This window comes from Macaca thibetana, chromosome 6 (assembly GCF_024542745.1).
Source record: "Macaca thibetana thibetana isolate TM-01 chromosome 6, ASM2454274v1, whole genome shotgun sequence".
Classification (NCBI taxonomy): Eukaryota; Metazoa; Chordata; class Mammalia; order Primates; family Cercopithecidae; genus Macaca; species Macaca thibetana.
In genome coordinates this window covers 39,762,226-39,788,549 of record NC_065583.1, presented here as the reverse complement: position 1 = coordinate 39,788,549, position 26,324 = coordinate 39,762,226, and the positions used below count along the sequence as shown (strand labels likewise).

The following is a 26,324-nucleotide window of genomic DNA, read 5'->3' as shown; positions in this document are numbered from 1 at the left end:
CCTGTCAATCTCTGAGCTGCCCCCAGGCTCTGAGTGAGTACTGCATTGCACTCCTGGTGCTGGAGAACGGCTGACTATTGATTTAAAAAAAAAAAAAAAAAAAAAAAGTCCCTCTATGCTTCTATGCTTTCCAAATTAAGACAACATTTAACTGAGTGCTTGTTGGCTCGCCTGCTCCCTCAGTCTCCCAGGGGACAGAGCCCATCTTGGTGGAAACTGTTTTGAGCATGTCCAAAGTCTCAGCTTTGACATCTTGGCTGATGTCAAGAAGTTTCTGTAACCTTCCTGTTCAGCACACCCGGTTCTGTCACCATAGACACGGTCTCACTCTGAGCCTGTTATCAGGCAAAGTGCCGGTATCAGCTCATCAGGAGGGGATACATGGTGCAGGAGAGAACACTGTCCCTCACGTACGTACACCCCCATTCTGATCAAAGTTCAGAACAGGAGCAGCTCTACCCATGAGTTCTCTAGGTTCTGCAGGGAAGGCAGGGCTGAGGGCTGACCTAGAGGATTGTAGTGCTTCCTAATCTTAATTGGACCCTAAATCTCTTTGAGAATCTGATCTAAGCACCTACTTCTTTCCATAGAAAAAATGCATATCCTTCCAATTTTGCATGCAGTTCAGCAGGTTCATAGATCCTGAAGTCCAACCAAGGACGTCAGATTAAGAATCTTTGACGTATTAAAAAGACCACCATACTAAATCCCAGATCCAAATCCTGATTTGAGCAACCACTCAGTTAAATGTCATCTTAATTTGGAAAGCTCTCCTCCACAAACCTGCCAGGTGGCCTTAGGCAAGTCATCTGCCGTTTCTTTCTATATTCTTGGCTATAAAATGAAGAGTTGAAATAGATAAAGTTCAGACTCCTTATGACAATTGCCCATGTCTGTGGATGTTTAGATAGTATCTTAAAGCAATGCTGCGTAACCTTTTAAAGGTCAAAGTTTCCTTTAGAGAATCTGATGAGAATTTTGTATCTTCTACCTAAAAAAAAAAATGCCTAGACACAAAGTTTTACCTAGTATTCAGGGAGCCCAAGGAGTACAGATTTATAGCTTTTGAACTAGAATGATGCAATGGTCCCATGTGTCTAGTGATCCAGTTGCCACCTATAATTCCAGCTTCCTCAGGTCATCTCCCCATGCCCACTGTCTTCTCTCTACCCTCCCAACATCTGCTCAGCACTGAAAATCTGCTGGTAACTGGGAGGTCACCATGGTCTACTCTAGTACTGTGGTTCTCAGACTTTGCTTTTGCATAACAATCATTTTTTCTAATGAAGTCCTACCTGGAGCTCCAATATGGATAAAAGGGGCCTCTGAAGCATTTACTGACACATTTATTCATTCATACATCCATTCAACAGGTATTTATCAAGCGTTGCTTTGTGGCAGGCACCTGGCTGTTCAGGCTGGAGACCCTGCCTGTCTGCTTGGTTTCCCCCAGCTTCTCTCACTGGCCCACAGAACCCAACAGTTCTGGGATCCAGCCTGAAAATCACAGATACTGTAAGGAGATCGCTCTGGCCTAGAGTGAGGTGAGGAGAAACCCAGAGACTCTGCCCCGGAAACTCATAACTTTGGGGAGCCTCATTTTCTTCATCTGTAAAATGGAATAATGGAATAATGACACCACACTGTATTCCAAGTATGTATGAGGCCTATTATCCCTAGTTGGGAGTATAATTGGCCCATTTCTGTGAACAGTGAACATGAGCACTGAGCTCCAAGAAAGGACGAAAAGAGGAGCAGATAGAGGAACTTTTGCCTGCAGTGTCCAGGAGAGACCCACGCTATTTAGAAGCTAGCTGATTGGCTGCTCGGAAATTTCCAAGAAAATTATAAAGCTGAACCTTGGGAAAATACCTGCTATTTCTTCCCTCCTCCATCCCCTGGAAGGCTGGCTGCTGTCAGTGCGGATTTCATAGACCCAGTTCACACAGTGTCCTCTGGGATTCACAAGCCTAAACCTGCAATAACAGAGGAAGGTTTACCGGCAAATGGGGTCCAGAAAGATGACATCTGCACTTGAAGAGCTACTTGCTCAGAAAGAACAGGGGTCTGCATCAGTTCAGATCCAAGTTCCTTTTGCCTTGTGCTTGGAAATGTAGAGAGGTGCGGGCCTGCATGACTTTGGAAATGTTCCTTTCAACAGTGTTTCCCGAGGGAGCTCTGTCGGGCAAGTTCACTGCTGCCAACAGCTCACCTCCAGGGCCTTTCCTTCTCCTCTCCTTGGTTGGCAGGCTGGTGTCAAGGTTGAAGGCCTGGGTTTTGGTGTTGGGCCAGCCCGGGTCCAAATCCTGGCTCTGGCTGTACTCCCTGCTTGATCTTGGGAAAGCCATTTGACCTCTCCAAGCCCCATATCAATGTCTGTGAAATGGGGTTAATCATACCTCCCTCCCAGGACTGTTGGAAAATCAAATTAAATCCTATTGTAAAGCCTGGTGCCTGGCTCATGGAAATGCTTTATAAATAGTTGTGCTTTCTTAGCTCTAATTTTGCAGCTGAGAAGCAGATTAGTTGGTAACATAGTGGTAGGGGAACGGGGTTAAGAGCACACATGTCTGCTATTTGTGTACCTGTCACTGTGTACCAAGGTGCCCCACGCCTGTCCAGGCCCGGTGTGACAGTCTTGCCAGGGATTGGATGACAAAGAACCCTCACTCTATTACTCTTCCCTTCTCCCTCTTGACAGGTGCAAACAGGAGAATGAATCACTGCTTTTCCTTTATTGGTAGGTCAGAGAGCATTTCCTGGCACCCCCAGGGTACAGCCCCCTGACTCCTGCTACTCAAGAAGGCCATCCTTTCCTGCTTGTGGTACTCCGTGGCATCTGTTCTGCCAGAGGACTGACCCTTTGTGCTCTACATATGTTTTGCCAGCAAACACTTGCCTCAGCCACAAACTGTCCCTGTCCTCCAAAAGACTCAGAGCCGCTTACAAGGGGCTGCTTTGGTCAGTCAGGTGTTAGTCCTGGGGCTCCTGCCTCCTCTGTGGGGGTAGCATCAGTCACCCTAAAGTTCTCAGGCCACCACTAGCTAGTGAGTTATAAGATTTTAGAAACCAGCTCATGTCCCCAGATCCTCAGGCCCCTGATTCTTGGATCCAGAGGCGTCCGAGGTATGTTCACAGGCAACTGCCGCTGCTGCTGCTGCCTCTGCTCCTGCCCTCAGTCCCCGTCTTTCCACCTGGGTCCCCCTGCACTTTCATGCCTGAGGCCGCACTGGTGGCCAAGTCTAGACTGAGGGTCCTCCCGCAGACCGAGAGCCGCCGCAGTGCCTCAGAGGCGGCCTCCACGGGCATGCCGGAGCGCTGTTCCAGCAGCATCTCCAACAGTGAGCTCATCTCCGAGACAAAGGTGCTGGCCAGCCTCGTGCCTGTTGGGCTCAGCTCTGGTGCCTCTGCCTTGCCGAACGTCTGGAAGGTCCTCGGCTCCTCCGTGGCTGCAGCATCCGGGGAGATCACATTGTCACGGTAGTTGGTGGTGAGGGGCAAAGAGAGTCTCGCCATCCAGGCCGGGTCAGGGGCGCTCAGCCGGTCCAGGGCCAGACCTGTGTGGGGAGCAGGGGACACAGTGAGGGCCAGGCTCCGGGAAGGACCAGGCGGGTGAGGGTGGGGCAATGGGCAGGGCAAGGGCAGTGGACAAAGGAGGGAAGGGAAATGGCAGGGGACAGACAGAGTGGCCAGACAGGGACAGGAAGGAAGAGGCCCTGACAGGGAAGCTCCCTGGGTAGGAAGGCAGTCGACTGACACACCCGGGCGAACCGAGTGGGGAAGCAGCAGGAGGAGGAGAAGGCCTAGAAGCAGGAATTAGCCTTTTTCTAAAGAATTTCCCAATCTGGGCTGTGGTGTGTTTCCAGTCTCAGTGTCTTCTATATTTCATCCAGGATTTTTACCCCTCAGGGCACCTTCTCCCCTCAGGGCTCCACTAGCTGAGGATGGAGGGAAAAATCCCTTTTCTTAGCCGAGGCTGGAGTTCCTGACTTGGCGCTGCCCTTTGTTCCTATCCATAATAATAGGGACCACATACTAGGTACTTATGTGATGAACAATTTACATAATTATTTAACTTCCACACAAACCTTTGAGGTCAAGAGTATTATCCCCATTTGGTGGATGAGGAAACCGAAGCTGAAAGAAGTTAAGTCACACATCTGCTAGGCAACAAACCTCAATTTGATGCCAGGTCTGATGACTTTGAAGCCTCCCTATGATGGCACCACCCTACCCTCTCTCTGAAGAGCTGGCCCTTCGTCCCTCTGGATACTCCAGGTGCCCAGCTGGGGCCTCTGGAATTCCCAGGCTACCTAAGGTCTGCACTGTTATCACCTGGCCCCCGATCCTCAAATCCTCCTCAACATCATCTCTCAAGCTGCCGGAAACCCTGGCCTAGAGTCAGGCTGGGGAGGGGCTGCCTGTCCAAGGGCTGTCCCAGGAGAGGGACTGGGGTAGTGGTGGTGGCAAGTCAGCCTGGTGGCTGGGAATTCAAAAAACTGGCCCCTACATTTGCAATGCCACAGTCACACTTCTTTTCCCATCCCTTCAACAGAAAATCCTGTTTCAAGAAACCAGTCCCAGGCCTGGTGGTAGAGACCAAGCCAGAGGAAAGAAACTGTAAGTCTTATAGTTAAGAAACAGTGTCTTAAAAAAAATTAAAAAAAAAAAGCACAACATCTACTTAACATTTATCTAATGTTTGCCTAAAGTGAGTTACTTTAAAATCTGTGCACAGAATAAAAGACTGGAAGGAGATATGTCAAAATGTTAACTGAAATTACCTCTGGGCAAAAGCAATCCGTTCTCTTTTTGTTTATCTATGTTTTTCTGTATTAACCAAATACTACTTATGTAATTTGAAAAAGTTATTCTGAAGTACGGGTAGTCATTTTTTGTACTGATAAATGAATCTCTGTCTTGCATTCTGGACTGTGCAGGTTGTGAGACAGTGTTGGGCTCCTGCCCTACAGGATCCTTGGGTTTAGCCCCATGCCTGGGACTTAGTGAATGTTTGTTGAATGATTGAATGAACATAAATATTCACCTTCAACATCTGGGAAATGCAAACCTTAGTTTCTTGAGACTCCGAGGCTATAAGGTTGGATGGAACTCTTGGTGGTGTAGAATCAGGCCTTTCCTTGTACACGGATCAGAGAGCTTCAGAAGGAGTGAAGCTTGGAATGAGAAAATCGCTGGGGCGTATGAGAACAGCTGAAAAGTGATGCTGAATTCACCCAGCATTACCCACCAGTTCTAGCTGCAGGTGGGCGCTGGGCCAACCCGGGTTTGATTTCCCAGCTTTGCCGCTTAGGGGCAGTGTGTGTGACCTTGGGAAGATGGCTTAACCTCTCTAAGCTCCCGTTTCCTCTTAGGAAGTGGTGAGACAGTAGTACTTATCTTGTGGAGTTGTTGTGAGGTTCAATGAGTTCATGCAACCAGTAAAACATTATCATGGTCACATTCTCAAGTGGGGCAATCTGAATCTGAAGCAGCAAATCTGAAGCAATCTGAAGCAGCAAGATCCCAGTCTCCCCATGGCAGTCCAGCCTGTGAGCGGCAAAGGCTTTTCTGCCCCTCCTCTTTCCTTACCCCCCACTCCTTACAGTACTCCTGTGTTCAGTACCCTTTGTGCTATGGGCAAGCAGGACCGTGTGGGAACTGACCCCACAGGTTCCAGCCAGAGCTGATGAATAGAGATAGAATCCAAAGCTATATCCCCCAGCCATACGTAGCTATTGAGCACTTGAAATGTGGCCGATATGGTAGAAGAACTGAATATTTCATTTTATTTAATTTTAATTCATTTAAAGTTAAATAGCCACATGTGGCTAGTGACTACCGCATTGAACAACACAGCTCTAAAATTTAGAGCCACACTGCCTGTGTTAATAACTATCCATGAGCTGCACAACCTTGGGCAAATTATTAAACACCCCTGACCCTCACATTTTTCCTTTATGAAGTGGGGATAATGAATAGTCCCTATCTCATAAGATTTTCTCATGAGGTACTTAGAACAGGGCCTAGCACATAGAAAGTGCCCAATAACTATTAGCAATATTTTTTTAACCAGGGAGAGAAGTCCCTGCCGTGCCTTCAATGTGTCTGCAGCCAGATGGAGCACGTGAGAAACAGTGTTAACTACATAGATAGAAAACCACAGCACAGGGATGGTCCGCTGTGGGGTGTGTTACCAAAGAAGGCTGACCAATATCCGTAGCAGGGGCAGGGAGCGCTAGCAGATTCTTGAATTCAAATTCACATTATGTATTTATTGTCAAAGCTAATTGTTTGTCTGCAAAATTCTTTTTGTTTTAATTGCAATTGTTAGCATGTTAAAGAGTTGACCTGGTTCCCAGGGCGAAAGGGTATTAAAACACACCAGACGCAAATGAGTGGTAAGAAGTCCATAGAGGACAGGCTGGCTCAGGGTTTGGCTCCCCTTCGATCACTGGTGAGCTGGGTGACTCTGGGATGGCTACTCGATTTTTTTGAGCCTCGGTTTTCTCATCTGTAAATTCAAGGTAATAATTATCTACTTGAGGAGATTGGCTGGAGGCTTAAATGAGATCATGTACATAAGATGCTTCCACTGTGCCTGGCATGTTCACTATTCTTACAGTGATTTTTAAAATGAATAATCAAAGTAGGCCGGGTGCCTACTTTGGCTTTGATTACAGGTGGCTCATGCCTCTAACGCCAGCACTTTGGGAGGCTGAGGTGGGCGGATTGCTTGAGCCCAGGAGTTGGAGACCAGCCTGGGCAACATGTGAATCCCTGTCCCTACCAAAAAAAAAAAAAAAATCAAAACTTAGCGAGATGTGGTGGTGCTCACCTGTAGTCCCAGCTACTTGGGAGGCCAAGGTGGGAGGATCACCTGAGCCCAGGAGGTCAATGCTGCAGTGAGCTGTGATCACCCTGTGATCACGCCACTCTACTCCAGCCTGGGTGACAAAGCAAGACCCTGTCTAAAAAAGAAATCAAAGTAGAACCCAGTCTTTAAAATACGTTCTGAGGCTGCAAGGGTGAAAGGGAAGTTAAATGTTGCTGATGTTCCTCCACAGAAACAGAATGGCTTTTCCCTGCAGTGGATTGGAGTACAACTCTGAAGCCTGGACACCATGGGGCAAGGTGACTCTAGGAGGTCCCTACCTGTGCAGGGGTCCAGCAGACTTGACAGCTCTTCTTCTAGCAATTGCTTCACAGAGAGGTCCTCTTCAGGATCCAAAGGCCCTTCCTCCTGTTCTGGGTCTGTCTGGCCTCCAGCCCTCGCACTCGGGCCATCTGTGTCTGTGATTGCACTCCTACAAAAGAAACCAGCCAGTCCACGGGTAAGGACATTCCTATATAGATCCATTCATTCATGCCCATTTATGTTTGCATTCATTTACCCGTATAGGGAACTGGATTCACAGCCTGGCCTCTGCAGTCAGACCAACCTGGATCATGTGATTCCAGCCCTCCTCTTACTCTGTTTCCTCATCTGTAAAATGAGAGTAATAAATAACACCCACCTCACAGGGTATTGTGAGGGTAAAATGAGACGCTGTAGGTAAAGGGGCCTACCACAGAGCCTGGCACATTGTAAGCACTCAGCAGACAGAAGTGACGATGAGTTCATTGATATCATTCTTGTTGCTCCTCCCATGCCTAGGTATTTCCTGGCACACAGGAGGAGTTTAGTAAACCTCAGTGGAGCCAGTGCAGCCGTCCATCCATCCATAGAAGAAGAGCTCCAGCAAGGCTGGGATTTTTGCCTGTCTCATTCCCTGCTCGCTCACTGATGCTCAGAACAGGGCGTGGCACACAGTGGGTGCTGAATCAACACTTAATGAATGACTGAACATTCCTTCCTTCCTACTTTAGGCCAAAACCTAGGCCAGAAGAACAGACCTATGGAGGGTGCAGCTGGAGTGAGGCAGCCTAAAGCTGCTCAGAATCTGCTACCTGCATCCCAGTCTCCTGCTGTCTCCATCCTGGCCCCTCTCTCCCATGGACACTTGGGGACAGGCCTGGACCCTCATCCCAGCAGGTGGAAAGGCTTCTGAGGGGTTTTAAGGCATAGGAGTCCTTTCTGTTTGTTTGGGATTTTTTCCCCCTGTAGCCATTTCTGCTGCTGTGAAGAAATGAGCAGGGAGGTGGCAAGTGTGTGGGTGATAATGACAACTAATGTTTATTAAGCAATGAGTCTGAGTCAGGCCTCATGTGATGCAAGGTCCATGCACCGTCTCATTCAAACCTTCCACACCTGTAAAGGGTTCTCTTCAATCACCCCATTGTACAAATGAGAAAACCAAGACTTGTGAAGATTTTGCAGGTTCCCAAGGTCCCCGTAGATTAAGAGATAAAGCAAGAATTCAAATCCAGGCCAGTGTGACTCTGGAGTGTGTGGACTCACCCCTGCCATACACTACCTCTTGCCATCCTTGTAAAAAGAAGCTATAAGTTGTCAGGGCAAGAGCACTGATGCAGGAGTCAGGAACTCTGAGAGCTGGTCCCAGCTTTGCCACTCACTTGTTACATGACCTTTAGCAAAATTGCTTCAAGGGGAAAGGAGTTAGCGTTGTGTGTGCACCTACTATGCGTCAGTCCTGGGCTATGGGCTTAGAATACAATTGATCATGAAATTCTCACCCCATTACTACAAGGGAAATGGGATGGCTTCTATTTTACAGATGGGGAAACCAAGGTCCTGAGAGATTATCTCACTTGCTCAAGTTTACATAGCTGGTTTGAATCAAACTATTCAGAGCCTCAGTTTATCCATCCATAACAAGAAGTTGGATTTGATGTTCTCTTAAGGGCTCTTCAATTCTAGGATTGCCCAAAGGGACACGCCCACATATCCATGTCTTTAGTGGGGAGCCTTCATATTACGTTTATGGGCCCAGAGAAAGAGAGGTGACAGTTACAGATATAAAGGCAATTTACAGCACCTCTGTAATCAGGGGACGAATCGAGCCTCAGCGATGAAGTCATTTCCTTGGTGACTACTGTATTGATAGTATTTATTAATACATCTTGATAGTCCTATAGGACTTCTAGGTCGTGTAAATACTATCAATACAGTCACCCCATGACCAAGCCTCCCAGGGTGGGAGGATGGATGCTGTCTGCTGCACCCTCCCAGGGGACCGGTGTCTGGGATGGGCTCACCCTTCCTCACTCACAGAGGCTGCAGAGATGAGGGGCAGCCATAGGGGCCATGAGATGCCTGTGGGGGCTACGTGCTGCTTACCTGCTGCCTCCTGGCTTGGCCAAGTACTTATTTCCTCGGTGGTTTGGTTTCGGCTGGAATTGGCCCTGATGCAGCAAGGACAGCAGCTGGGAGATTTGCTACAAGACAGGAAAAATCTGTTGACTCCACACAATTCCGACTCAGCACACTTCCTCGCCGGATGTTTCCCTCAATGCCGGTGCTTTCTTTTTATAGTCTTTCCTCTGGCTTCAGATGTTTGTGTGATCAGATGGGGGATGGTGCCCAGTGGCAGAGACAGGGACCTGGGCAGGCAGGTCCCCTGCTCTGTCATGTCACCCCAGGACCTGAGTGTCTGAAGGAGAGCAAGAGGACCCTCTGGGCCCATCCCCTCACACTCATTCCTCCGAGTGTCCTGCGCCTGGTGGACTCTGAGAGATAGGGGTGAAAAAGGCATTTCCTGACCATCAATTTGTTGTCACTTTGATAAAGATTATCTTAAAGAGTTATGTTCCCCTTTAGCAGTATTTGGACATTTGGTCGATTTTTGTTGACCAGATGTAAGACTATGTTGTAGAGAAGGCAAAATGGTGTCATTAAATTATTCATTTATTCATCTTTTCATTCATTCATTCAACAAGTACTTAATAAGTGCCAGGCAGGATGGTTGCAATGGGAGTAAGAAGGAGAAGGAGACCCAGCTGCTGCCCTCAGCATGGTCATATCTGTCAGGAGGTGAAGGTTGCAGGCAGCCCCACAGGGAGTGGGGGAGCAGTGAAGAGTGGTTACCACAGGGGTTGCCTCTGGGCGTAGGGAAAGAGTGGGGGCTCTGTGGGAGTGGAGGAAGGCCCCTAACCCAACTTGGAGCAGGGAGGAAGCAGGGGGGTGGTACTGGATTAAGTTCATTCATTCATTTCAACAGATGTTACTGAGTTCATACTACATGCCAGGCACCTCTGCTGAGACCCAAAGGCTCCATAGGAGTTTGGCAAGTGGAAAGAGAACGAGGGTCTGGGCAAGGGGTGATGGTGACAGGGGGGTGGTTTCAGGCAGAAGCACTGCACACTGAAAGGCTGGAAGAGAAGGCAGAGTTTCAGAAAGATTGGAGAATGGAGTAGGGGATGGGTGAGCTACCAGGGCCAGACCCTATAGGCCATTGGGAGGGAAAGGCAACAGATCAAGTCCTGGGAGGCGGAGTTCTAGTTCAAGGCCATTTGTAGCTTATTGTATAGTGTTAGACAGGCTTTTAGACCTCCTCAGACCTCAGTTTCCTCATCTCTAATGGGGGGCTAGAAATACCCATACAGCCTTCTTCTCGGTGTTGTCAAGATTAAATGGTTTGAAAAAGTTAAAAATCCTTTGCAAAAGCAAGGAGTTTGGACTGTTATTCCTAGAAACACTGCTTCAACCTCCTGGGTCCACCCCCATTCCTCCCTTAGGAGGTCCACCGTGCCCCTCGGTGCAGCTTGAGGTAGGAAGTGTCAACCTCAGAGGAGAGTTGGAAGAGGAGATGGCCAGGACTGGGGTTTCACTGTGACTTGGGAGACTCAGGGTCTCATTGCCTGCCTCAGGGAAGATCCCACCTCCCAGCCCAGGCCCAGAAGCCTTCCTAAGATACCTGCCACCCTTTGCTCAAGTGACAGCTGGCATTTCATGACATGACTCCCTACATGCCAATCCCTATGCTGAGCACTGTCATTCAGGGTCACTTCACAGTTACAGCCCAGATTCAAATCAGTCAGACTCAGGTTCAAATCCCAAATATGCCCCTGCCCCAGTTCCCATCAATGTGGCCTTGAGGAATTACTTAAGCATTCTGAGCCTCAGTTTCCTCAACAGTAAAAAAGTGAATATTAATGAGACCCAGATCATATGGTGGGTTATGAGATTTAAATGAGCTTATTAATAGATCCCATGATAAACAATGATTGTCCAGTGTCATATAATCTCCCTTAATTCTTTTTTTTTTTTTTTTGAGACGGAGTCTCGCTCTGTTGCCCAGGCTGGAGTGCAGTGGCCGAATCTCAGCTCACTGCAAGCTCCACCTCCCGGGTTTACGCCATTCTCCTGCCTCAGCCTCCCAAGTAGCTGGGACTATAGGTGCCTGCCACCTCGCCTGGCTATTTTTTTGTATTTTTTAGTAGAGATGGGGTTTCATCGTGTTAGCCAGGATGGTCTCGATCTCTTGACCTCGTGATCCTCCCGTCTCGGCCTCCCAAAGTGCTGGGATTACAGGCTTGAGCCACCGCGCCCGGCCAATCTCCCTTAATTCTTACAACAGCCTAAGGGAAGAGATACCATTATGGCCATTTTGCAGAGGTGGAATTGGAGGCTTACAGGGGCTACATAGAAGTTAGTGGGAGGGCTGGAATTTAAACTCAGATCTGACTCTATGTGCTGCTGGAAAGATATGAGCATTGGGCAAGCAGCCTCAAGTTGATCCCAAATGGGCACCTTTCTTTCTGTCACCTCAGTGGGGCCACCCACGGTGCCTATTCTCTGTTGTCCTGTCTAACCAGCAGCCAGCACAGTGCTCAGCACAGAGTTTATCCAAAAAGCACCTGATCAATGGATGGATGAATGGAAAGATAAATTAGTGGTTGGCTCTGGCAACCTCTGGGTCTGCACTGATTCCAGGGCAAGATTCCTAAGAGAACAGCTGGGCCATCTCCAGGTGGCTTCCTGAGGAGGGAGTAAGGGAAGGAAACTGTGTTTTGCTTCACAGGAAACATGAACTGATGGCCTGGCCAAATAGAGGTGTGCCTTGGGCAGGCAGCCTGGCACAGTGAAAATATCTGAGGTTCACAGAAGCAGATATGGGTGTGAGATCAGGCATCATCCCTGAAAAGGTTTCCACACTTGTGTCTAGAAAATCCCAGGTCCTTAGACATTTTGTCACTCATCATCCCATTTAGACCTCACACTCTAAGGAGGCAGACACAGGGTAAGTTTGGTCTCATAGTCCCCATTTTATAGATGAGGAAAATGAGGCTCAGATGTTGAAGGATGTGTACAAGGTTGCCCAGCTCCTAAGTGACTGTTGAAATTTGAATCCCAATCTGCCTAACTGCAAAGTTCTAAGGTTATTTCCTCTGCCGCATCCTGCAGGCCCAGCCAGAAAGCTCTGGGGTCTCAGACAAATTATTTGCTACACCTGGGTTTGGGTGCAATGATGCCTATCCTGGCCTTCTTCATAGGGAGGTTGCCCAGATGAGATGAGGGTAGGCAGAGAGTGGAGATGGAGAAGTGCTTTGAGGAAGGAATAGCAATAATTTGCTGAGTACTGACTACATGTCAGATGGACGCTGTTCTACAGGCATTAAGAGCATTCACTCATTTTATCTTCAAGCAAACTTAGAAGATGGGTGCTGTTAACACAGACATCTTTCAACAGAGAAGTTAACTTCCCCTGTGGTTCAGAGCTAGGAAGAAGTGGAGCTAGGATTTGAACTCAGGCAACCTTGCCCAAAGCTTATACTCTTAGTCACTACCTTTGCTGTGTGTCTACTTGTGAGGCACCATAAATGCCTTGTAGGAACTAATTGATCAAATCCTCTGGACAACTCTACGAGGTAGATACTCTTACTATCATTTCTAATTTACAGATAAGACAACTAAGGCCCAGAGACAGTAAGGAATTTGCCTAGGATCACACAGCTAAGTTCAGCCAGTCACAAAGCTGTGCCCTGAACCACTGCTATCCAAAGCATCAAAAAGTACCAGGTGAGCCTAAGGAAGAAACATGAGGACTGTGCAGGTTACGGGGGTGTCTGATGCTGTTTCTGGTGGTCAGGAGTGACCAGAGAAAGAGCTGCCCATGCCCCAGGTACCTGAACAGGAGGAGAATCCACAGTGAGCTCCTCCACGGGGTTCCGCTCGGCGAAGGCAGCCACAGACAGCCGGACCAGACTCCGCAGGATCTGACGGGGCCCTAATTCTTTCTCAGGGGACACTTTGCCATTGAGATGTCGCTGCCGTCTCAGGGTTGCAGAGGAGGCTGGTGGGCTCTGTGGAGCCTCCTCACTGCCCTGGTCTCCAGCCAGCCTCCCTGTGGGGCTGCCTGCAACTTTCAGAGGCCTGGAACGTGGCTGGCCTGTGGCAGGCTGGGGCTCTGGAAGGTTCAGGTTCTCCCGGGAGGCGTTCCTCTGCCTGGGATGGTTGAAAAGCAGATTGACGGTGTCTTGCAGCACCTCTCGGCTCTCCGCCGGTGCTCCCTGGTTGCCTTGATTACGTAGCGTCCTGTACAGGGTCGGGGTGAGGTGGAAGGGGGCCTGAAGGCAGGGGTCCCAGCCTGCTTCCATCATCGCCTCCTTGTCCACGTCTTTGTGGGACTGCCCGACTTCACAAGGCTCACCTGCCTGACCCCTGAGCATAGGCACGAGGTGGATGTCTGCCTTCTGAATGTGTTTCTGGGGCCTCTTGGGCTGCTGGCGGTAGGTGGACTCGGCCTCCCGACAGTTGTAGGCCCTGTTGTCCTTCTTCTCTGTCCGGCAGATGGACATGAACAAAGCCAGGATCAACCCGAAGATGCCCAGCAGTACAGTCAGGCAGATCACTGTCAGCATCGACATGCTCAAGGCCCCAGGCTTGCGGGCTGAGTCCCTCAGGTGGTCAGCACTGGTGACAAACATGATCCTCAACAGGGCTCGGGTCTGTAAAGGGGGGCTTCCCTGGTCCTCTACCACTATCTCCAGCTCCCACTCACTCCCAATGAGGCTGCTGGCATTGGTAACGTTGACGAACAGCTGCCCTGCATGGGGGCTGAGGATGAAGAGGTGGGCTTCATTTCCACTGCGGATGCTGTAGAGGGGCTCTCCATTTGCCCCCGAGTCTGCATCTCTTGCCACAATGGTTGTCAAAAGGAATGGCCGGGAGCTGTGAGTGGCCAGTGGAGGTGTGTCAGTGCCTGCTGGACCCAAGCCATTGGGAGTCTCGATGGGCACTAGCAGGTGGCCTGTGGAGGCGTTCACAAGCACGGAGAGGCTGGCTTTTCCATCGCTGAGCACAGGCTGGACCACCTCTGGGGCATTATCATTGGCATCCAAGAGGCTGACCCTCACAGAGACACTGGATGCAAGCATGGGTTGCCCGCTGTCCTCTGCGATCACCTGGAACTCAAAGCCGGCCATCTCTTCATAGTTCAGTGACCTCTGAGCAGTGACCTCTCCTGTGTTGGAGTCAATAGCTACTAAGTGAGCAACTGGGGAATCATGGATGCGGTATGAGACTTTTCCATTAATACCCAAGTCTGCATCATGAGCCTTGATGGTAATGAGGTGAAGAGAGGGTACGTTGTTTTCCCGTGTGGAGACTTCGTACCTGCTTTTCTCAAACACAGGTGCGTTGTCGTTGATGTCACTGATTTGAATGCTGAGCTGTTTCTTGGCTGATAAGGGCTGCAGTCCTTGGTCTTGGGCTAACAGAGTGAGTGTATATTTGGGCCACTGCTCTCTGTCCAGTGTGGCATTGGTTAGCAACATGTATGTGTTGCCATTAGTTCTTTTCAGCCTGAAGTGGCCCAGCTCTTGGCTCAGCCAACAGTGGACCAAACCATTGTTTCCTGAATCCAAGTCATCTGCCATGACAAGAGCAATAAAACTGTCCTTGGGAAGAGCTTCTGACACCAGTGATGGCTGGGAGGCCCATGTGACATGGATGCTTGGGATGTTGTCATTGACGTCCAGAACCTTGATGAGAACTTTGCAATGGGCTGGGATGGGATTGGGACCCAGGTCCCTTGCCTGGACATCCACCTCGTAGGCAGGGTTCTTTTCATAGTCTAGAGGTCGACGCAGAATGACCTGGCCTGTCTTGGCATCAATACTGAAGGTGTCCAGCACCTCTGGAGGCATGTGCTTACTGAGGAAGAACTCCACCTCCCCATTGGGGCCTTGGTCAGGGTCCGTGGCAGTCAGTTTTATGAGAAGAGTACCAGGGGCAGCATCTTCTTGGATTTCTAGTGCCAGTGAACTCTCAGCAAATACAGGGCTATTATCATTGGAGTCCAAGACGTTGACCTTGACCAAGCTGGTGCCTGACTTGGGGGGGTTCCCATTGTCATAGGCAGTTAACACCAGATCAAAAAATGAATGGATTTCCCTGTCCAGCTCCTTCACCACTACGAGTTCTGCGTGTTTGGTCTCATCAGGGCCCACAATGACATCCAAGGCAAAGTGCTCACTGGGAGACAGAGTGTAGGTGTGCAGGGTGTTAGGGCCTGTGTCTGGGTCAAGAGCTCTGTCCAGGGGGATCCGGGTGCGCAGAGAGGCGCTCTCAGAGATTTCCAGCTCCTGCTCGCCTTTGGGAAACCGTGGCTGGTGGTCATTGATGTCCAGCACTTGGATCTCCACGTGGATCAGAGCCAAATCCCCTGTGGCAAGCACATCAAAGGAAACCAGGCAGGGATCCCACTGTCGGCATAGCTGCTCTCGATCCAGCCGCCTACCTGTGCTGAGCAAGCCTTCCTCAGAGTCCACCTGAATGGGGAGCGCCTGAGGCAGCTGCAACACCTGGAAGGCAGCCCCAGCTTGCCTCTGCCTCTCCTCCCGGCCCAGCTCCTGGGACAGCTTCCCGATCACTGTGCCAGATGGCACTTCCTCTGACACTTGGTATTTCACTGTGAGAGTGGTTACCTCCTGACCATCCCCTAAAAGAAATAAGTAGCCACCTGGCCCCAAAAGCCCCAGCAGAAGTTGCAGAAGTTGCATCATGCTTACCACCAAGTGGGCCACATTCAGAAACTGCTAGAGTTCTTTCAAGGCTGGACAAGTCCTCCAGTGTTTCCTGGATGGCTCGATCAGCCCTGTGCTCCTTCCCCCGGACCTGCTGGCACAACCTTGTCCCATAGTTAGATGATGATGGAACAAGCAGGACCCCCAGGCAAGGCCATCTTCATCGGAAGCGATCTGAGATATCCAAACGCCGATCAAGAATTGCCAGGATAGACCCCTACAGGGGAACTAGCTGGTCCACTTCAGCAAATGATGGACAAGAGCTGGTCTAAGAGGGACCTGACCCAGTTGAGCAGGATGTGGGACTCTGACTTCCAAACAGTTGCTAGGCTGGGGAAACAGAGAAGCAGCTTTTTCCTATGGAAACCCCACCTACAGGAAAAGGGAGGGCTGTGAGTTTTCAATGCCAATTAGAGAAAGAGCATTTCCTGTGAAGCTAAGTGGCCTGCCACTGAGGAGGATGAGGCTGGGGCTCCGGGGACAGGCCAGATGGGAAGCTGCTGTCCATGCAGCAAGGCTGCTGCTGAGGGAAAGGGAGCCTCTGCATCACCAAGTGAGCAGAAAACTTGAGCCTCCACCTGCTTGCAAGCGGACTGATGCCCCTCCCGGGCAAGTCATGTTTCCTGTTTCTCTCCCCTTCCCCAACTCTCTTTGTTCCTATCTTTTCCCCCATTGTTCCCCTCTCACGCCTGTCTTTTTCCCACTCTTGTTTACCTCTCTGTCTTGACTCTGCCCTGATCACCTGTTTTTGTCTCACTGCAGCTGTGATTAACAGAGCAGCCATCAGAGCTAAACTGCCTGAGTTCAAATTCTGATTTTGCAACTTACCAGCTGTGTCACCTGGGACAAGTCACTTAACCTCTCTGGGCCTCCATTACCTCATCTGTAGAGTGGGGATGGGAGTAAGAATAGTAGCCCTTTCAGCGGGAAACTGTGAGGATTAAACGAAATGATGCATGAAGGGCTTTGGCCTGGGCCTGGCCCCATGTCACAGGCAGTGACGTTATTGCAAGGGATGAGTGTTGTAATCTGCACAACTTGTCACACCCTATGGCTACCTCTGGATCTTGTATTGGCCCTGGGGCAGTCCCTGCCCACACTGATCTATGAGGGTGCCCATGGTCTTGATTCCAAAAGCTGCAAGAACCCGTGTGACTTGACTGTGTGGCTCTCCTCCTGCTTCCCTTCAGCCCCCGCCCCCCCTCCAGCCTTGAAGTCCATTGTTCTCTGCATCTGGTCCAGCCTGAGTCTCTGTCTGGGGAACCCCCAGCCTCCCACTCCTCTTGGAAGCTTTTATACATTTCCCTCTCCCACACCTTCCCCTCCCTTTCATCTATGTCTTTCCCCCTTCCTCCAATTCTTCTCTCCCCAGTTCTGTTTATAAGATTACCGTGAAGCACAACTCCTTTGCTGAACCCAACTCTCCTTTTAGATGTTTTAAGGGATGCCCTCCCTCCCACTCACCTCCTCATAAGGTAAAATTCAGTAAGGAAGGAGGTGAATGTGCAGTTTGCTTGGGTGAGCTTTGAGGTGGCCTTACTGCTTCTCATTATGCCCTTCAATTTGCTGCCCCCAACATTCTCCCAGCCTTATACCCACTTCACGGTTGATCCCTGAGGCTTGTGAAGCATTTGAGGTGATGAGAATGAAGACCAACTTCCCTAGATGGGTGTTTGCTACTAAGCCCTTGGGGCCAGAGGTGCCATGTTTGGACCCAAGTGGCACTAGTCAGGGCTTATTGGCATGGAAGCCTGTGGCCATCAGGACTGAGGTGGCTAAGGGACAGTCACCTGCACTCCTTCTCTTTCTCTCTGGCTTTTCTTTCCTTTAACTCCATATCCCACTCCTGAGGTTTCCCAACTATTTCACTGAAACCCATTAAACCATAGCAAGTGGCCTGAATCCAGGGCCACCTCCTATATCATGGTCCTGGAGACAGACAGGCCACTCACAAGCTCTGAGACACTGCACAAGGGCCTTAACCTCTCCCAGCCTCTGTTTCCTTCTCTGAGGGCTGTCATCCATCTCACAAGGTGGGGTAAGGACTCAGTGCAGGGCCTGGCTCAGAGAAAGCACTCAGCACATCGGGACTATGATTTTGCCTTTTGTTATCTTCCAGGTTTTATGCCTCATATGCAAATGGCAAAGATGGCCTTGCATTTGTCCCTTCACTTTTTTTTTTTTTGCCTCTTTGGCAGGAATCCCATTTCTCAGGTCTCCCTCAGCTTGGTGTGAGCAAGGTGCTGCCGAAGCTACTAGGAGCCCCTGGGAGCTCAGGGACACAAGGGTGCCCATTGCCCCCTGCTGGCAGTTAGCCAATGTGACAGCCTCACTGTTCGCCCCACATTTGTCCCCCTGTGTGCCTGACAGTGAACAAGGCAGGGAGCTGACAGTCGCAGGTGGGGGCAGGGAAAATGAAAGGCGAGAGGCCAGTGGAGTGGCTCTGGAATCAGGCCTGGGGGTCTGGGAAGCTCCTCATGGAGGGCACATGCTGAATCCTGATGGACCTGGAGGAGTGAGCCCGAGGAAGTTGAATGGGCAGGGGAGAGGCAAAGCTGGTGGTGGCAGCAAAATGGGCAAAGGCCCCAAGGTGGGTAGGCTGGCTCCCGGCTGTGCTGCAAGAGGGTTGGTGCAGTAGCGTAGGGAGGAAGGTAGGGCGGGGGACATAAGCAGGGGTCCTCAAATGATGCAGTGGCCTGGGTTCCCATGGCTAATTTAGACCTTGTCCTGAAGGTCGTGGGGCGCTTTTGAAAAGCTCAACACAGGATAATGAGAACAGCGACCACATGCCAGGCTTTGTCCTGAGTGCTTTGCTTACATCCTCTCATGACACACAGCCATGCCATCACATTGAAGATGCTGAGCACAGAGCGTTAGGTAACTTGCCCAAGATCACACAGATGTACCCTCCAGAAAGGCCTTTTGGCTGCACCCTGGAAAATGACTTGGAAGGGAACAGAGAAGAGGGAGGGAGCCTAGTTGAGAGTAATGCAGGGGAGCTTTGATGCAGAAAACTCGTTTCCAGAGCGCCATCTGGTGGCCAAAGGTAGAGAAAACCGCACAGAGGCAGGGACCAGGGACAGCCACGGGGACAGCCACGAAGACAGGAAGTGGGTGCCTGGGGTTCATGATTCCTGGGGTTCATGAATATCCACAGCTCCAGCCCCGTGCTGCACAGAAGAACACAACAGGAGAAGCTACTCACGGGTGACAATAGTATCTCTTAATGGAAAACCTAACGCGGACCAAGGCCACAGAAGGAGTTATGGAATTCATGATAATTTTACTTGTGTTAACATTTATATTCTTCGGAGGACGTTGTTTTATGTATATATATCTTACATGCAGTTATATATCTGGTGTGTGTGTGTGTGCATGTGTGTGTGTGTGTGTTTTGACAGGGAATGTGAATGCCAAAAAATGATGCATAGGTCACAAGAAAGTTTGAATGTAGATTTCATAGGTAACCACCTATGAAGATAACCACCAGGAAGATCTTACTGAAGTTTGTTTGTTTTTTTCACACTGGGGGCATGAAGCTAAGATAACCCTTTGAAATTTCAAAGCTGGCAAACAAGGCCCCAGACTTTTTTAAGGTGATCACCTCTGGGAACGAGGTCCCTGTTTAGTAAGTTTCTCCCCTCCTTCTGGCTACAGGGGTCAGCTGATCTTTAGCAGTCAAATGCCAAGGGGTGAATGGAGCTGTCACTAGAGTTCGTCTGGAAAGGCGACATTTTCCTGAGTTTTGAAAATAGGTTTGAAGGAGTGGAGGTACTCTGAAATAGGTTTGAAACAATTGAGGACAGCCTCTCTCAAGTCCAAAATATTTTTTTAAAAAGGGCAGGATTAGAGTTTGTGCTTGAATGCCTCACTAACCACCAACTTTGGGGTTGTTCACACTTGAGTTCTTAACCACAGGGAGGGCTGAGGGGTGAAGTGGGAAGGGTGGGGAGTCAGAGAATTTTCTTAAAACACCCGGAGTCCTAAGGAACCTTGAGGGGTCAGACGAGTTGGGTATGACTCTGGCCCTTGGAGGACTCCCAGGTCAGCTGAATGAAGGCTGAGATCACACTTCGCCCCAACGAATGTCCTGCTGGGCTGGCTGCCCACTTCCAGGGCTCAGGTCTTCCAGGCTGGCTCCTCCTGAATCTCCCTGTGGCTGCCACAGCATCACCACCAAGGCAGCTTTGGGGAAGCCAAGAAGTATCCTCCAGCTCATCCCAGATAGAAAGGTGGTTGGACCATCCAAGCTCAGCATCTTTTTTCAGGAAGATCTTATTGAAGTTAGATTCCTAGTCAGACCAGGAATCTTGACTGGGAGACTCAGGTAGATGTTTTGGGTTATCTGCTCCTAGCAGGGCAATTTGTGGACTTTGTTGAGACAGATGACAGTATTTTCTCCCACACAATGGCACCTCTTTCTGGGGTCAGTGCAGAAAAAAGAATGCACTTTGCAGGGAGAAATTTGTCAAGAAATAGGACCTTTCAAGAAATGAAAAAGATTTATGTCTTGGTTAAGAGCAGCAGTTCTCAAAGGGGTCCAGATATCAAAGTCACTTGGAAAGCTTTACAAAATACCAGGGACAGGGCAAGAAAATTCGTACTTTTCCCTTTCCCAGAATACTGCCAAAGAATAGTCTGTAATTGCCAGCTCAGTTCCGCACCCTTCATTTGGGACAGGGTTGGGGAAGTTGATTGGACCTTTTTGCTGGAAAGAGAGGCTAAGTTGATTTATGTGATAAAAATAAATAGACGGGAGGAGGGGGATTTCTGCAATCTGAGAAAATTATGGAGAGCAGTACAGCAGACAACAGCAGAGGCTGTGAAGGAGGTAAAATGAAGATGAGAAGGACTTTTGAATTCATTATTGCAAATTATAGACCTCCTTCGTGATTTTCAACAAAAATACAAGAAAAGATTTATATGCTCTTTTCCAAATTTATTTTGTGTGTTAGTAACCATAACATGGACCCAAAACTTGACCACTTGAGTTCTGGGTTGATAAAAGTTACACACACATGTCTTTCTCCCCACCCCTCGAGAGGAAGGGCACTACTTCTGGTACATAGATTTCAATTTTGATATATTCCGACTGATTCCAACATGCATCCTTATCTCCACCCCAACTTCATTAAGAACCACTCATTAGAACTTCTCAGAAGCACCATCCCCCCTTGCAAAGGCCAAACTCTATAGCGATCAGGCCTTTCTTAACCCAGCATCCTCATGGTCCCCACCTCTCCCCGACATGTGTGTCACTATTCAATAGAGCTCCATGCTCACCTGGTTCTCTCTCCATAGTTCTGCAGACTCCTCTATCTGCCTCTCTGGCTCCTTCTTTTGTTTTCCTTCCTTCTAACTCCCAGATGCAGGCATGTCCCCTAGAAGCTATCATCTGTTCTCTTCTCTGCATAGGGTTATTGGTCCAGAAAGGGGTTGCCAGATTTAGTAAATAAAAATACAGAGTGCCCGCTTAAATTAGAATTTCAGATAAACAATGAATAATTTTTAGTATAAAGATTTTAATCTGACAACTCTGCCCAGAAATAATGTATGCTTTCAACACAAGTTCTTTTTTTTTTTTTTTTTTAAGAATTTTGGTTTACACAGTGAATTTGAAAATCTATTAGTAAACAGAAAAAAAATCAAACATATTGACTGGGAGCATCATCTGTGCATGAATATTCAGAAGCAAACTCTGTTGATTGGCCTTGTTATGTATTCAGCATTTCTGGGTGACTCCAAGATCGAACTGTTTTACACAGAAAGAACCACCCTGGAGGAAGCCTAGATTACAATCATTTATTAAATCATTTGGTCATCCAGTCACTCATTTATTTGGAGGAATTCAGCATTTTCCTCTCTATTTACAAGGCCTGATCTGGTATCGTTTGGTCTGGTTTGGTCTGGTCTGGTCTGGTTTGGTCTAGTGTGATCTGGTCTCGTCTGGTCTGGTTTGGTCTAGTCTGATCTGGTCTCGTTTTGTCTGGTTTGGTCTGGTCTGATCTGGTCTCGTCTGGTCTGGTTTTGTCTGGTCTGGTCTCGTCTAGTCTGGATCAAACCGCCTCAAACCGGATGAAACTGGTTGAAACCGGATGAAACCGGCTCCAGCCGGATCAAACCGGTTCAGACCGGATGAAACCGGTTCAGACCGGATCAAACCGGCTCAAACTGGTTCAAACCGGATCAAACCGGCTGAAACCCGCTCCAACCGGATCAGACCGGAAGAAACCGGTTCTGACCGGATCAAACCAATCAAACCAGCTCAAACTGGTTCAAACCGGATCGAACCGGCTCAACCCGGTTCAAACCGGATGAAACTGGTTCAAACCGGCTCCAACCGGATCAAACCGGATCAAACCGGTTCAAACCGATGAAACTGGTTCAAACCGGCTCCAACCGGATCAAACCGCTTCAAACCGGATGAAACTGGTTCAGACCGGATCAAACCGGTTCAAACCGGATGAAACTGGTTCAGACCGGATCAAACCGGTTCAAACCGGATGAAACTGGTTCAGACCGGATCAAACCGGTTCAAACCGGATGAAACTGGTTCAGACCGGATCAAACCGGATGGAACCGGATCAAACCAGCTCAAACTGTTTCAAACCGGGTCAAACTGGTTCAAACCGGCTAAAACCGGTTGAAACCAGATCAAACTGGTTGAGACCGGATCAAAGCGGATGGAACCGGATCAAACCAGCTCAAACTGGTTCGAACCGGCTCAAACCGGTTCAAACTGGCTCGAACCGGTTCAAACCGGATCAAACCGGATGAGAGCGGATGAAACCGGTTCAGACCGGATCAAACCGGACGGAACCGGATCAAACCAGCTCAAACTGGTTCAAACCGGATGAAACCGGCTCCAACAGATTCAAACCGGAGCAGACCGGATGAAACCAGTTCAGACCGGATCAAACCGGATGGAACCGGATTAAACCAGTTCAAACTGGTTCAAACCGGATCAAACCGGCTCGAACTGGTTCTAACTGGATCAAACCGGCTCCAACCGGTTGAAACCGGATCAAACTGGCTCAAAACGGTTCAAACTGGATCAGATCGGTTCAGACCGGATCAAACCGGCTCAAACCGGATCAAACAGTCTCCAACCGGTTCAAGCCGGATCAGACCGGATGAAACCGGTTCAGACGGGATCAAACCGGATGAAACCGGATCAAACTGGCTTAAACTGGTTCAAACCGAATCAAACCGGATGAAACCAGATCACACCAGATCAAGCCGGGTGGAACTGGATCAAACCATCTCAAACTGGTTCAAGCCGGATAAAACCGGCTCAAACCGGTTCAAAACGGATCAGACCGGATGAAACCGGTTCAGACCGGATGAAACCGGATGGAATCGGATCAAACCAGCTCAAACTGCTTTAAACCGAGTCAAACCGGTTCAAACCGGATCAAACCGGCTCAAACCGGTTCAAACCGGATTAAACAGGTTCAGACCGGATCAAACCGGATGGAACCGGATCAAACCAGCTCAAACTGGTTCAAACCGGATGAAACCGGCACAAATCGGTTCAAACCGGATCAGACCGGATGAAACTGGTTCAAACCGGATCAAACCGGCTCCAGCCGGATAAAACCGGTTCAAACCAGATCAAACCGGTTCAAACCGGATCAGACCGGATGAAACTGCTTCAGACTGGATCAAACCGGATGGAACCGGATCAAACCAGCTCAAACTGGTTCAAGCCGGATCAAACCGGCTCAAACCGGTTCAAACCGGATCAAATCGGCTGCAACCGGATCAGACCGGATGAAACCGGTTCAGACCGGATCAAACCGGTTCAGACCGGATCAAACCGGATGGACCCGGATCAAACTGGTTCTAACCGGATCAAACCGGCTCCAACCGGTTCACACCGGATCAGACCGGAAGAAACCGGTTCAGACTGGATCCAACCGAATGGGACCGGATCAAACCGGCTCAAACTGGTTCAAACCGGATCGAACAGGCTCAAACCGGTTCAAACCGGATCAAACCGGTTCAGACCGGATCATACCGGAGGGGACCGGATCAAACCGGATCAAACCGGCTCAAACCGGTTCAAACCGGATCAGACCGGATGAAACTGGTTCAAACCGGATCAAACCGGCTCCAACCGGTTCAAACCGGATCAGACCGGATGAAACTGGTTCAAACCGGATCAAAGCGGTTCAAACCGGCTCAAACCGGTTCAAACCGTATCAAACTGGTTCAGACCGGATCAAACCGGATGGAGCTGGATCGAACCAGCTCAAAATGGTTCAAACCGGATCAAACCGGTTAAGACCGGATCAAACCGGATCAAACTGGTTCAATTCGGATCAACCCGGATCAAACGAGCTCAAACTGGATCAAACCGGTTCAAACCGGATCAAACCGGATCAAACCGGATCAGACCGGATGAAACCGGTTCAGACCGGATCAAACCGGATGGGACCGGATCAAACCAGATCAAACCGGTTCAAACCGGATGGAACCGGATCAAAACGGTTCAGACAGGATCAAACCGGATGGACCCGGATCAAACCGGCTCAAACTGGTTCAAACTGGATCAAACCCGCTCCAACCGGATCAGACCGGAAGAAACCGGTTCTGACCGGATCAAACCGGATGGAACCGGATCAAACCGGATCAGACCGCCTCAAACCGGATCAGACCGGATGAAACTGGTTCAAACCGGATCAAACCGGCTCCAACCGGATCAAACCGGTTCAAACCGGATGAAACTGGTTCAGACCGGATGAAACCGGATCAAACCGGTTCAAACCGGATGAAACCGATTCAGACCGGATGAAACCGGATCAAACCAGCTCAAACTGTTTCAAACCGGATCAAACCAGTTCAGACCGGATCAAACTGGATGGGACCAGATCAAAACGGCTCAAACTGGTTCAAACCGGATCAAACCGGTTCAGACCGGATGAAACCGGATGGAACCGGATCAAACCAATTCAAACTGTTTCAAACCGGATCAAAGCGGTTCAGACAGGATCAAACTGGATGGGGCCGGATCAAACCACCTCAAACTGGTTCAAACCGGATCAAACCAGCAGAAACCGGTTCAAACCGGATGAAACTGGTTGAAACCGGATCAAACCGGCTCCAGCCGGATCAAACCGGTTCCAACCGGATCAGACCGGATGAAACCGGTTCACACCGGATCAAACAGAAAGGACCCGGATCAATCCGGCTCAAACTGGTTCAAACCGGATCAAACCGGCTCAAACCCGCTCCAACCGGATCAGACCGGAAGAAACCGATTCTGACCGGATGAAACCGGATGGAACCGGATCAAACCAGCTCAAACTGTTTCAAACCGGATCAAAACGGTTCAGACCGGATCAAACTGGATGGGGCCGGATCAAACCGGTTCAAACCGGATCAAACCAGCTCAAACTGGATCAAACCGGCTCCAACCGGTTGAAACCGGATCAAACTGGCTCAAACCGGTTCAAACCGGATCAGATCAGTTCAGACCGGATCAAACCGGCTCAAACCGGATCAAACCGTCTCCGACCGGTTCAAACCGGATCAGACCGGATGAAACCGGTTCAGACGGGATCAAACCGGATGAAACCGGATCAAACTGGCTCAAACTGGTTCAAACCGGATCAAACCGGATCAAACCGGATCAAACCGGATGAAACCGGATCACACCAGATCAAACCGGATGAAACCGGATCAAACTGGCTCAAACTGGTTCAAACCGGATCAAACCATCTCAAACTGGTTCAAACCGGATAAAACCGGCTCAAACCGGTTCAAAACGGATCAGACCAGATGAAACCGGTTCAGACCGGATGAAACCGGATGGAACCGGATCAAAACAGCTCAAACTGTTTCAAACCGGATCAAACCGGCTCAAACCGGATCAAATCGGCTGCAACCGGTTCAAACCGGATCAGACCGGATGAAACCGGTTCAGTTCAGACCGGATCAAACCGGATGGACCTGGCTCAAACTGGTTCTAAATGGATCAAACCGGCTCCAACCGGTTCAAACCGGATCAGACCGGATGAAACCGGTTCAGACTGGATCCAACCGAATGGGACCGGATCAAACCGGCTCAAACTGGTTCAAACCGGATCGAACAGGCTCAAATCGTTTCAAACCGGATCAAACCGGTTCAAACCGGATCAGACCGGATGAAACTGGTTCGAACCGGATCGGACCGGCTCCAACCGGATCAAACCGGTTTAAACCGGATCAGACCGGATGAAACTGGTTCACACCGGATCAAACTGGATGGAACCGGATCAAACCAGCTCAAACTGGTTCAAACCGGATCAAAGCGGTTTAAACCGGCTCAAACCGGTTCAAACCGTATCAAACTGGTTCACACCGGATCAAACCGGATGGAACCGGATCAAACCAGCTCAAACTGGTTCAAA

The 26,324-nt window shown here is 49.5% G+C and overlaps 2 protein-coding genes across 2 annotated transcripts in view; one reads left to right on the top strand and one right to left on the bottom strand.

The window, feature by feature from the left end:
• The window catches only part of NDFIP1 (Nedd4 family interacting protein 1), a 431,644-nt gene that overhangs the window by 209,280 nt on the left and 196,040 nt on the right, over window positions 1-26,324 (top strand). The gene's annotated exons all lie outside the window — the stretch shown is intronic.
• PCDH12 (protocadherin 12) lies at window positions 1,314-17,115 on the bottom strand. The gene is made up of 4 exons (XM_050794881.1): window positions 13,030-17,115; window positions 9,242-9,339; window positions 7,156-7,307; window positions 1,314-3,557 (listed from the first exon to the last, which is right to left on the bottom strand). Exons 1-4 carry the CDS (start codon window positions 15,907-15,909, stop codon window positions 3,133-3,135), a joined length of 3,555 nt encoding a protein of 1,184 aa, XP_050650838.1. The 5' UTR covers window positions 15,910-17,115; the 3' UTR covers window positions 1,314-3,132.

Bases quoted from the DNA above. Each gene is read 5' to 3' on its own strand.
- PCDH12 (XM_050794881.1), bottom strand. From the start codon at position 15,909: ATGATGCAACTTCTGCAACTTCTGCTGGGGCTTTTGGGGCCAGGTGGC. The intron at 9,340-13,029 runs GTACCTGGGGCA...CCTGTCTTGTAG, and splicing joins TGGATTCTCCTCCTGTTCAG to CAAATCTCCCAGCTGCTGTC. The intron at 3,558-7,155 runs GTAGGGACCTCC...CTCCCCACACAG, and splicing joins TCTGCTGGACCCCTGCACAG to GTCTGGCCCTGGACCGGCTG.